The 13,024-nt window shown below is 44.7% G+C and overlaps 1 protein-coding gene across 1 annotated transcript in view; it reads left to right on the top strand.

Moving 5' to 3' along the window:
- LOC130574414 (unconventional myosin-X-like) overlaps positions 1–13,024 on the top strand; it is an 89,559-nt gene that overhangs the window by 10,489 nt on the left and 66,046 nt on the right. Inside the window, exons 2-5 of the mRNA XM_057367627.1 lie at positions 3,738–3,836; positions 8,596–8,754; positions 12,445–12,632; positions 12,874–13,008. Of these exons, the coding sequence (XP_057223610.1) occupies positions 3,738–3,836; positions 8,596–8,754; positions 12,445–12,632; positions 12,874–13,008 (581 nt within the window). The remainder of the gene's footprint in view (positions 1–3,737; positions 3,837–8,595; positions 8,755–12,444; positions 12,633–12,873; positions 13,009–13,024) is intronic.

The raw sequence follows: 13,024 nt of genomic DNA on the forward strand, positions 1-13,024 counted from the left end.
TCRTGAATAGCAAGAAATGTTATTTATTTCTGAAGCTAGGATCACAAAGTGCCACGTGTTATTTGAACAGAGAAAAAATGACATCTTAAAGTTTACTGCCCACAGTGGAAGGCATGATGGCGTGATGGTGAGCCAGGACTGATGAAACACTGCTCTCTGTATGCAAGTAACTTTATTTTTGAAATTATGACCCCATGGCACAGGATCAGTTTTCAGGATTGTGCTTTGCTGTGCACTTTGTGGCAAGGCCAGTTCATGGACAGATTGTTACTGAGGCCATAGGAATGAGGATGTTGGTCTCAGAGTTTGTTTAACATCTGAGTGACCTACCCTTGATATAGGAACTGGTACATTACTATTTTATTCTTCCTTTCAGTTCCTGCTGTTGTTCCCTTTAAAACCAAAGCAATAGACCAACCTAACAAATTCCTAATAAAATAATAATTGGGAGGAGATGAGCTATTCTCATTATATAGGGATTTGGCTATATGAACACTATTCAGCCAGCTTTATTTGATGGGAAGTGGTTACTCAAAATCATCACTGCTGTTCCTTCTCTGTCTTTTAAGGTGTTCTCTTCAAATCAGTGATTGCTTACTGCTTCATTTTGTTAAACTGTTTCGTGTTTGGGTGAGGGTGAGACCTTCTATATCCCAGAATGAAAGCTGAAGGGTTTTTACTCTTGTCCTCAAAGAGCAGGGCTCTCCCATCATCTGTGGTGCCTGTGGGAGCTGGAGTCTCCCAGAACTGGCCGGTCGCTGCTGGGCAGTGCTCAGTCCTACTCACCTCGCTTCTCCCATGGACGTTCACCCTTGCTGCCTGGAAGTTTTGGGGAGTTTTCTGTTCAGTTTAATCCTTTCAACTGATCAGTGAGATGTGTGGCTTTGGGGGAGAGGGGAGTAAAGTGAGGGCAATCTCTATGGTGTCACCATCTGCTTCTGTATTTAGTCAAGGCTCCTTGGGGAATTTCATGTTTAGAAAAAGGGGCTGATGGAAGGAGATGCACTAAAACAAACACTGTCTTTCAGGAAATGGGGTCTATGGCTATGCTGGGCAGAAGTTACAATAATTATTTGCTTTRTGGTTCCTTTTTTGGCTGTCTCAGCACAATATTCCTTTTGGAAACAGCATAACTGGGTGCAGTTATTCTGCTGTGCAGAGGCAATTGCTGTTGTACAAAGAGCTACAACATCAAAGTAAACTGAAGTAAGTTCTGGGCAGCTGAAATACCACAGTGCCTGGGAGTTTCAGCATGTTCCCTTCTACTCCTTAGCAGCACACAGAAGGATCTGCTATAAGTTTGTGTGGTGTTGTACTAAAGAACTACATCTCCTTGGTGCTGCAGTAGGGGCTGTGTGCTGCCCCTTCTTGTATTTGTTAATACTTTTGCACAATGACTTCTGCTGGGAAAGGATCAGAAGTCTGGACTTTTAGATAATTTATATGTGTTGAAGATAGCTGAGTGATCCCATTGCCTATCTCTCTCTTTTCCCTTCTAAATGATACCTATAAAATAACAGTGTTYGTGCCCATGGACTGTCTCTTCCATGTCAGATTATCAGCTGCCTGTAGCCCCAATTTAATTTCTGAGCTCAGGGAGTGGAAAGTCAATGTAACCTGGACCCCTCTGGTCTTCAGGGCCAGACCATGTTGGGTGCTGTGATTGTGGCACACTCCCATGTGCAAGGGTGTGCATGTGCATGGCAGGGTGCAGGCATGTTTCCTGATTAAACTGCGCTTGCCTCAGGCTCTCATCTCTGCCATCCTGGGTTAGTGGTATCCGAAGGCACTGAAATGCACTGTTGGGGATGTTTACACTAAGAGTCTTATTAAAGGTTTTCTTTCATCCCACTGTTTGGAGACACAACCTTCCTGTTTTCTGACTCTTCGCTTTCTACCATGGTGGTAGTAGGAGTCTTTGATGAAAGTGGCAAAAAAATCTTTGAGCACATGTTGCAGCTCATATGTTTATGCAGAATAATCAGAATGTGATTRGAGAAATTGATGATTTCTCGACAAAAATGTCTTGCTCAGTTGCCTCAGGACATTTTGTTTCAAGCCTCAAGAGTTTTGGAAAACGTAAGAGGATGTCACAAAGTCCCTGTATAGTTCCTCAAAATCTGTGTGTGATGTAATTTTCATACCAGCTCTCTYGGATCTTGAATCTGTAATATAAGATGGCATTTTTTCTATTGCTGTTGTTCACTGGCCATGAGGATTGTGTTTGCAAACCATCCATGAGTTTAGGTGCTGATCAGATGCACTGGTGCTTTTCATTCACTTGGTGAGGGGAGATTWATCTGCTTGATGTGGAAACTCTAGACTAGAGCACAGCAGTAGAGCTAGAATTATGTACACATTTTAATGTCATTAAACCCAGTTCTTTTATTGGGAGGACTGGAGGTTGGCCAACAGSTATCTCCCACATTAAGAAAAGTCCAGGTACTAAAGCATTTAAAATGACTTAAGTAGTTTAAAAAAACCCACCTAAACTAAAAACAAATCATTAAAAATAGGATTAGTGTTCCACATTTTGTATAATGTAATATAGAAACACTATTCCATTTCTTCAAACATATTAAGCCTGCAAGSAAGGAGCTAATGGTGCTGATGGGATTGAGAGGGTAGGAAGGGCTTAAAGCCCACGATCAATAACTTGGGGGCATAAAAAAATTAGGAAGAAAGTCAGTCTATGAATCGATGAAAGGCAAGATGGCCCTAATGTTACTCAACTGTTGAGCACTTTGGATTTTTCTCAATGTTCCTCTAAGCAGAATTTATGTGATTTCTATGGGAAGACATGGAAGTGATTAGTTTGCAGTAACTGAAATGTGGTGTGCCTTCATGCCTCACTCTGTAATTCCAAGTCATGCTCGCCCTGATCTGCCTTCATGCTCCTGTTCTTTTCCCTGTACCAAGTCCCAAGGGCAGACAGGGCAGAAAGGCCAATCCTGCAAACTTGGTTTTTCTACTGTTTTGGTAGGCAAGCTATGAGATCTGCCTGTCCTGCAGAACCCTGCGTGCGTGTTACCAGAAATCTGGTTTTGTGCTCGGACTTGTCTTGAAAGACACGGAGCAGTTTAAGATGTTGTAATGTATGTGAAACATCATATATATAAACATTAYAAACACCAGTGCATACATACATCAGGGCCATCATGTATACATCAGTGTATATATTCATCAGAGAACACTCAGGCCATGTCATTTACCAAAGGAAGCTCTTGCCAGAGTTTGCAAACAAAGCTCTGTGAAATCTACTTAGCTGTTTGCTGGTGATTTCTGGAAGCATTTTGACTTACAATAATGTGTGGGTGGATGAAATTGTAAACATGTTTTATTTATATTTTCTATTATTATTATCATCATAGCATGACTTTTAATGACCGGCTATTCCAAGTTTTAAAATATTTAGACAGTCAAAGCAACTATTCTGTGTGTTTGTACCTTTCCATGACACTTGCTATAAAAATTGGTGTTTCCTTACTTTGAGTTCCGCATGAAGCTCATTAAAACTATTTTTCTCTTCCGCTCATGTTACATTAAAAAAAAAAAAAACACAACCAGTTTCTCTGAAAATGTAAGTAGGACTTACTTAAATATTTTAAGCAGCTGCAGCTTGGAAATAGCCCCTGAATACTGCAGCTTCTCCCAGCTTTCCTTCGATGTTTTCACCCTGTGTGCAGATCTTGCAGGCTCCAGTTTTTTTCTGATGAGATGTCTTCTGGTTTTTGCAGGGTGCCAGGGTATGGCTGCGGGAGCAGGACCAGCTGCAGCCATGCACTGTTGGCTTGTGTGCCAATGGAAACGTTCTCTTCACCTCAGATTACGGCATGGTAAGTGAAGTTTGCATGAGGTTGTAGCCTATGCCAAGTTGTAAGATGGACTTCTTGGTTCTGCATGATCATCAYGTTGAAATGTATCAGTGGAAAGGCTGCAATTCTCTCTGAAAAGTGACCTGGCTCTGTTACAAACTGTACCAAAGGTCTAACAAATGTTAAAAAGAGAAGACTATTSTTTTTGTTCTCTTAATTTCTCTGTCTACCTCACTTTCCTTGGTTTCCCTTGTGCCATCTTTGAAGGASTTGCATTAACAGCCCAGCCATTACATTGGCTAAATGCTCCTGGGAAGGAGGCAGCTCCACCAACCAAGCAGCTCTTCCTGTTATAAATGTGCAAGCTTGTGCCACTCTGAGGGTGGTTGTGCTCACCACCAGCTGCTTTGGCAGCTTTTGCCATCATCCCTTTGTGCCAGGGGCATGGGGAGCAGGCTCTCTGTGTCAGTGTGCAAAGGCAGCAGTGATGTGCAGGACAGCTCAGCAAGGCAGCRAGCTCCCCTGAGAGCAGGGCTCTCCAACAGTGATAAGAACAAGCTTCTTTCCTGCCTGTTTCCAGCCCTGTGCTCCTTGTGGTTCCCTGGTCCATCTATGGCAGTGCTCATGGGATAATATTGGTAGGAARGGACCTCTGCGGATCATCCAAGCCCTCAGTGAGTCAGCTTGGCTGGCTAACCCTGGGAAAACTATCCATGGCTTTCMCAGAGGTTCTTGGTGAGTCACACCGATGCCTGGGCTGGGAGGAGGATGGGGAAATGGGCAGGACTGTGCCCTCCAGCAGTGAGCAATTAGATCTGCTCAGCTGTGCGGGTGAATGGGCCCTGCAGGTGGCTGCTTTGTTACAGAAAAAGGGACAGGTTTTCTTCAGCCTCTTACCTGGCAAACAAAGGAGGGCACAAAGGGAAAGGGGATTTAGGACTCTGGTTTTGTGGAGTCAGTGGTAGGATGGTCATGTTTTTCAGTCTTGCTGTGAAAGGCCTAGATTTCAAGTCATCATTCTTTTATAAAGWGCCTGATCTGTTTCTCAGAGATGGAAAGTCCCCTAGCAAACACACATTTTTTTTTTCACCTGGTTACTGTAGTCTCTCAAATATCTTCTTGAGGAGCTGCCTTGTTTTGGGACTGCTGGATATCACTAACACATTTTAAGGGGTCACAGGTAATACAGCAGCCTCCTTCAGCCTACTTCTGTGAGTACTTCTGTGACTCTCCCAGTTCTGTCTCTTCTGACACGCTGCTGTGACCTTGTAAAATCCCCCAAACCCACCTGGCACCTCTGAAAGGACACCAGAAATCCCACCTTAGAGCCACCTGTGTGGGTGCTTCCACCTCCAGCCTGTGTCCCCTGTGCTGGAAGATACAGAGCTAATGCTGAATGGCTTACAGGTGTAAAAAAAAAAAAGCTGAATTTAAGATTTTTTTCTTTCATGAAACAAGAAACCACTAGGCTGGAGAAGAATGTTTTTTTATGGCTTTTGTAGCAAATGGTGATCATTAAAGGGCTTTCTTTATTCAGTGCCACCCAGAAGAGCTGTCCTGTGTGCTTCTCTTGCCTGCCACGTTCATTGCTTCATACCTGTAGGAGGGACTGGTTGTCCTGCCCTGGGTGAAAACCCTGAGAAATGTCTTCACTTTGGGTTGGATGGGCCAGTTGAGCCCTCTGACTTTTAGGACCACCAAATCTGGTGTCCTCATGTTTGCTGTGGCCCAGCATTGCTGCAGCTCTTGCAGCTCTGAGRTAAGAAGTCCAGTCATGCTTCAAAGCTTTTGTCATTTGTTTTCACTTCCCTAAAAACACCTCAAGCAATAAATCCATCAGAAATGTGACTTCCTGGGAGGAAAGGAGGAGCYGATGCTTATGAAACACAAGATTGGAAACCACGATGCAGACAAAACAGCCAAATGCTTTCTGGATAAATATAACTTGGATGCCAGGTGGGAGCTTTGCTTATGTGCTCAGGATGGCACTAATGGATAGAACTGAGTTTGAAAAGGAATAATTTCTCCCTTGCTGAGCCTGGTGAGCAGGGCTGGCAAGCTTCATCCTGGCTTGTTTGCTGGCCTGATTTTGCTTTATTCCTGATKGTTTCAGGGCCTTGGAGAGAGTCAGGGTCATTTTGTTCTGATTGTGGGCTAAATCTGAGGCAGAATTAGTRTGTCACTGGGGAGAAAGTAGAAATCTTTGGCTGTTTTGTGAGATGCCTGTTAGACTGAAAGCTGATTGTTTTCCTTCCCAAATAATAAAGACCTACTTATTAACACCTACAACTTTGTGTTTAAGGTATTAGATTGTTTAAAAAAAGGAATATTCCAGGGGCAACTTTTCTGAGAGATCAATTTGCCTGAATTCTTACTTGTTTCAGGAAAAGCCAGACTCTTTTTAGAGAGGGCTGACTGAATTAACACCAACCAAGTGGCTCAAGACAGGTGATTATCTAAGCCCTACTAATCATTAACTTGTGTATTTAGGGCCCCTGTTACACTTCAGAGTTCCATTTTCTCCCATATTGTCTACAGGAACAAGGAGGAGAGCTCTGACCCATCACTTTTTATGCACAGCAGCCTCTTGGCACAGGTGCTGCCTGCTGCTTGATATCTTTTAGGACACTTGTCCACTCAGCTTTTTCTTTAAATGTTTTCTTAATGTTTCTCTTCTGGCCCAAATGGCCCCAAGTGCTGACAGAGCAGTGGTAAATGAGTCAGTACCAGGCAGATGTAAGGAAAGATCACATCATACTGTTTTTTACTTGTTCTCTTCCTAAATTTGTCCAAGTCAGTGGATAAGAGAGGGCTAGGGTCATTTGCTGCCTCATAGTTTGAAAGTTCTGCACTGATTTTGTTCCTGATGGAGTTCAGTTCTTGTTGTGCATATGCAGCTTGTGCTCTCTCCTGAATTTAGGTATCCCATTCTCCCTTCCTGCTCCCTCGGTTCTCTTGTGAAAGTGCCTGAGGTCTCTGCTCTGAAGAAAAAAAGGTTGTTTATTATAGGGCCATGCTTGCAGAATGGGGGTCCTGCTGYTGGCAGTCACACCTCTCTGATACCCAGGAGCAGAACTGGTGTGGTGAGGCCTGGAAAAGGCCTGTTTGCTGGACTGGGCTTTGTTTTACAGTGTTCACAAGCATGAACTGTGTATTTTTGAAAGGCTCCTGGCTGGTGAAAGAAATGGGCTGTGAAGGAGTGTGCCAGTGGAAGAGACCAATCCTGGCTACCCYGGTGTGACTGGGCAGACATGGGGCGAGCACACCGGAGGGAGTGAGCCAGGTTCTCCCACGCTGCTCCCTTCAGGAGCAGAGCTGCTCTTGTGGCTGTGCCCCGTGGTGATGTTGTAAGGGATGCAGTGCTGGGTTTTTGCTGCCCTGCTCTGGCGGGGTGCAGGCTCAGAGCCCCAGGGGTCACCCCTGGGCACCCGCAGCTTGCTGCAGTGGGAGCGCCCTGCCAGGGACTCGCAGGGGTGGCTGGCTGGAGGGGGCTGGGTGACCTCATTCTGTCTGCAGCCTGCAGCTGCGGGGATGGCCTCTCCCAGCTSTGACGGCAGCCTGAGCGCTCCAGGAAAGCGGGCAGGGAAACCAGTTAGATCAACGCCAGTGATTGCAGTGGGCTTCTCTATGGAGCCCRTCAGCTTCTTGCTGGCACTCAGGGGGGCTGACAAGCAGGGGTGGAAATGAGGTAGAGACCAGAGCCCCGGGAGAGGAGGAAAAGCACAAGTTTCCTTGGAAGTGTTACTGTGGACCAGTTTCCTTCTCCAGGATGCCTATACGAAGTCTCCCATCTGTCTCTCTTGGGTCTTAACCATCTAGCTCAGCTTTGGATGCTGGGTGGGAGATGGCACATGGCTGAATCCAAGAGTGGGAAGCAACTGAAATAACTTTTGTGAAATGCCAGCATCGTGCTTGAGGAGGAGGAAAGGAGTGCTGGGATGTGCATGTGGTGGAGGGAAACAGTCACAGAATCTCAGTTTGTTGAAAGGGGGTGAAGAAGATGACCTGATAACTGAAGAGTGGGTTATTGAGGAGGAGGAAGCTCTAGCAGGAAGAAGGTTGCAGCAATCGAGGCAGGATGTGTGCAGCTGCACAGAGAGATGAGTACTTCACAAAGCAGTGATAGAAGTTAATAGGTGTTACTGTACAAATATTTTGAAAGCTGTATCATATACATCATGCTGACACACACAGAATGTCACTACTTTATTTGGTTTCTCATGTGCTTTGCTTTCCTTTGCTCTTGAGATGACAAACTCTTCCACATGCTCTCTGGCTGCTTCTGTGGAGAGTGCAGGGCCAGACTTGGAATATGAATTAGCTTTTCCTCTACTTCCCCACAGCCAGAGACATGATCTCACCTGTGCTTTTGGTGAAAGACTGTTCCTGGTCTCTTGGGAGCAGCTGCCATCATTATTCACAGTCATGAGTGCAATGTGTAATACCTGTCTAGCCTAGCAGCTGGAGGCTGGTGCCCTGCTCCTGTAAAGGGGATTTCAGTGAAAATTAAGTAACCTTGTGTTGATTTGTCCCCATCAGTAGTGAAGGTGAGAGATTGACTCTGTAGCAAAAGAAGGGAGTATGCGCTATGGTTTCTGGCCAGAGAGCTCAAATATGTGGGAACAGGAATGGAAAGATGACTGTAAAAATAGGGAGCAGACCTGTGCCTTATTAATTTCCTTTTCCAGTGCCAAACTATAAAGGTGCACATTTCTGGTAGGAAATMAGACCGTGTGCCCAGGTGTTATGAGCTTATTTATCCTTCTTCCTGTCCTTCCAGGTGTTCCAGTACCCCAAGGCCTCCCTTTCCAGAGAAAAGGTCTTACCCATGCACCAGACCAGCGTTGATGGGGTAGAAGACATGTCCATGCTGGGAGATCTGCATGAAGCTGCCATCCTGCTTAACCTGCACCAGCGCTACCAACAGGGGAACATCTATGTAAGTGCTCAGGTTGGGCCACAGCCCTTCTGGATAATGCTTTTTGTTTAGCTTCAGGGCTGCCACTTTGCATGTGAAGTACTGCTGTTATCCTTGCCTCTTGAGGAATTGGAGGGGGTTTTCTGCCTTGCCAGCTCCATCATCCCTGGGAGATACTACCCCTTCCAAGGGGCCCTTTGCATCTATGGAAGATCTTCCAAGACATGAATGTTCACCTCTAAGCTTTGTGGTAATTGTGCAGCTCTGTATCCTCTGTGAACATCCATGTTTGATGAGTTGTCATTCACATTCCCCAGGTTCCCCATTATGGCTTTTCCATGGTTTATAAGACCAAGCAGACTGGAAAGTGGAGTTGTTGCTCAGTATCCCTTCTGATCGAGACAGACGAAGCTACTGCCTAACAAAACTAGGAATGCAGACCTGTTGCCTGATTCTTCTGCTTTTACATGCAGTTGTGCCTTTTTTTTTTCTTGCTCTGCTCTCCTTGCAATGATGAATACTCACAGCATCTCCTGATTTGCCTCTCAGGCCCTCAAGAAGTAGACAAGTGTTAGGAAAAGGAGACTTGTGAGCAAAAGCACAGCTGGGACAAGACATCCCTGAAGTACTGGGATGGCAGTGCTCTGCTGAGACTTGGAGAGGACAAGAAGGATAGATTACAAAGACTGYCTTACCCTGCTTTACTCTTATCTTGCTTGTCCATGCTATGTGCACACAGAGTTTTTCAGAGTATGACAGGAAAAATGTAAATCTCTGTCTGTGTTGCATAGCAACTGTTATCAAGGCAACCAAACCATATGCACCTGTATTCCAGTAAATTATCAGTAAAGTGACCCTGTTTCTGAGCCATCTCCTGCACTGGATGCAGAGGAGACTGTAAATTCTCTTTTTTTTTGCTGTACACCACCTTGCTTGTTGTCTATCAACACAACTGTGTGACCCTGTGACAGCAGCCACATGCACACACACTTTTTTGATGGCCCATATCCTCAGTGCTCTTCTTGTCCTGTGTTTGACACATTCTGTGTGTCTGTGCAGCTTTTGGCCCATTTGGGTATATTCCTCCTGTTTCTTCTTSCTCACACCTTAAAATGTGAGGTAGGATTCTCTTCCTTTTCAATCTGTGCCTTGTACCAGAAATGCCACAACACCAGCAGTGTGAAAGTGTCATAGCAGCCGTGTCTCCTCAAGCCTTTCCTTTAGCTCTGAKGTGTCATTCCTTCTTTTACTCAGCATTAGTTCTGTGCCTTCTCCACCCATCCATAAAGGTGTTAAAGTTTACCTTTACACTTTGTTTTTTGCCTTTGAATAGTGCATGAATGTCAGCTGTGCACCTCAGGTCTGAAATTTTTTGCGATGTATGAAGGGCCTGACCTCTGTCRCATGCTCAGCGCTGGGAAGAACCCYTCAGTGTAGGATTGTTAACCCCACCATGAGCTCCTGAAAGGGATTCTTTCTGATCAGGGARTGTAGGTAGCAGTACATCTTGACTGGTGTGGCACCCATAGTTAATTTACTACAGCAATACTGACAAGCTCAACAGTACCTTTTGTTTTCCAAATAAATACTATTCAAGCTCTACCCAACTGTTGAAGGAAATAATRTGAAGATAGCAACAGCCTGCAGCTTTTAGGCTGCATCTTCCCTGTTCATTTATGCAATTCTTGTATTCTTTAATAAAAGTAGACCCAACATAATGTGAGTGATGTATAAACAAGCCAAGGGTTGTACTGCCACGTTTCGTGCTGACCTGAACAATGCCATGCCTAACCATCCAAGTAGGATCTMTTGTCCTGAGAAGTGTACTTGCCACATGTGGCTTGTCCTGCTCTGGAGACAATTGCTTTGCTRATAGAGTAGCTGGTATGTACATGGTTTTACTGCTATTAAAAATTATGGATAGAAATTGTCTATAASGGAATGCATGTGATGAGGAGACTGTGACTGGGAGGTGGAAAAGTTTCCTAGGAACACCTTTGAAAGAGGTGRCTGTACTGGAAGAAGTTCTGGAAAGGACTTTCTTGAAGTTCACTGGAAAGGAGCTTTGTTCCTAGTGGGAGGTGAAACTGGAATGAAAAATACAAACTGGAACATTGGAGAGGAAAAGATGCTGTGAAGGTCTGGCAGAAGAGTTAGAATTGACATCTCTGTCTTGTAATCTCTGGACAATTCCTGTTCCTCAACTGCTYGTACAATACTTCTTCCCCAATTCATGTTTTCTCACTCAATGCTTTCCTCTTCCTATCCACCTCTCTAGCCAAAGATCATCTGCTTGCTTATTGCTTTCATTATCAATGAATTATATTTCTGCCTACAAAGGTCTCTGTCAGAAGGTCCTCAGGACCTGTTCCATGCTAGCTTGTTCATACTGATAATGCAATTTGGCCTAGGTGATTTTTTTCCCCTTGATGATCTCTGACTGCTGCTTTAATAAATAGTTTTAAATATTTTGGTGACTACGGCATCTTATCAGTCTGGCTTCAGAGGCTGGCGTGGCTCTAGCCCCAGATTTCATTTGTCAGGATGATTCTTTCTTGTCACCAGGTGTTTAATTTACAGCTTCTCCAATGGATGCATTCAAATGCTTTTATATCTATGTGTGACTCATAGTTAGCTCATGGTTTGGAAATAAGATGTTAGATGTTGTTAGGTTTGGAAATAAGGTTAGGTGTTGTCCCTGGCCACAAAGCTTGGCATATGCCGCAGCAATCTTAATTGTTTATTCTGTCTGCTGAGAATGGGTGTTCCTGGAGCAGAGCAGTCCAAGATGTCCCTGTGAGGGAGGCCACTGCACCAGCAGCAAGATTTAAGCTGGATGTTGACCATATTACAAAGCCTTCATTAGGAGAGAGGTGGCACCATTGCTCTGAACTGCAGCTCTGAGAATAACTGGATTTGAGCTGGTTGGCTGAACYGAAAAAGTCATGCCCCAAAAAGCAAAATTAATTTCCTTCTGACTTCACAAAAGAATACATTTGAAATTCAATATTTTGCTCTGGGTATTTTATTTTAAACCTTCCTACCTCTTTTTTTCAAACTGTGAGATTTTCAAAATGAATTGTTTAGAAAATATAGAAATGTTTTTACTTGAAATCCAGGGCTTCATCTTCAGCTGTCAATTTTGATTTGGTTTACCAAATGATTTAAGCTGCTCCAAACAGCATTTTCCAGCAGAAGAAAAAWTATATGCTTTGGTGGTTCTTTGCACATGTGTGCAGTGTGTGTGTGTGTGTGTCTGTCTGTGTCTGTGTCCCTGCTCTTTATTCAGGAGGTTCTTGAATYTTGCCAAGCTCCCTCTGCTCAGGACTGTGGATAGGGGCATTGAAGGGATCTCCTGACACTCCTTCAGTCCTGGCTCTGCTATTCAGCTTCAAGCACAGTGCAGAGTAGCTGGGTATGAAGATGGCTTCATGTTTTTAAATTGAATAAGCATAATTCAACAAAGACAACAAGATAAGAATGTTGTATTGTAAACAGCAAAATTCAGAGTCCCCCATCCATACCCAGTTGTACAGCTCCTTCCCTGGGGTTTGACATTCTTTGCCAAACTGTGGAGCTCTCTGCTGAAGCCCGGCATCCTTATTTAGGCTTTCTCCTTCACCATGAGTTATTTCAGGGTCTGAGTTTGTCGTGATTTTTTTTTTCCCTAGGAACTTAATTTCCTTTCTGTTTTTTGTTTTTTCCCCCTAGACAAACATTGGTTCCATCCTGGCATCCGTAAATCCCTACAAACCCATCCCTGGCCTGTACAGTGTGGATGCCATCRACCTGTACAGACAGCACCGGCTGGGTGAGCTGCCTCCCCATATCTTCGCCACCGCTAACGAGTGCTACTGCTGCTTGTGGAAGCGTCATGACAGCCAGTGTGTTCTGATAAGGTTAGAAATGGAGACCCAGCTACTCCATGGCTGCATCGCACGCCTCGCTCCTGCTCTTCCATTTGCATTGACATCTGCCTRAGTACCCACTCCATCCTCCCTTCCTTTGCCTGACCCCTGCTTGTCGCAGAGGAGATGTCACATGTTTATTCCGAGAGATCACTTCTGTGCTGCGGGTAGGACAGTCATCGGCTCTGTCTGTCCTGGATTTGTGAATGAAACCTATGTTTTTTCTTAACAGTGGAGAAAGTGGAGCTGGAAAGACCGAGAGCACCAAGTTGCTCCTGAAATTCCTGTCAGCCATGAGCCAGACCTCCCTTGGGGCCCCTGYCTGTGAGAAGAGCACTCATGTGGAAGAAGCCATCCTGGAAAGCAGGTACAGTCACCCTCAC

Source organism: Malurus melanocephalus, unplaced genomic scaffold (genome assembly GCF_030028575.1).
Source record: "Malurus melanocephalus ecotype Western Australia unplaced genomic scaffold, MMel_1.1 scaffold_81, whole genome shotgun sequence".
NCBI classification, from domain to species: Eukaryota; Metazoa; Chordata; class Aves; order Passeriformes; family Maluridae; genus Malurus; species Malurus melanocephalus.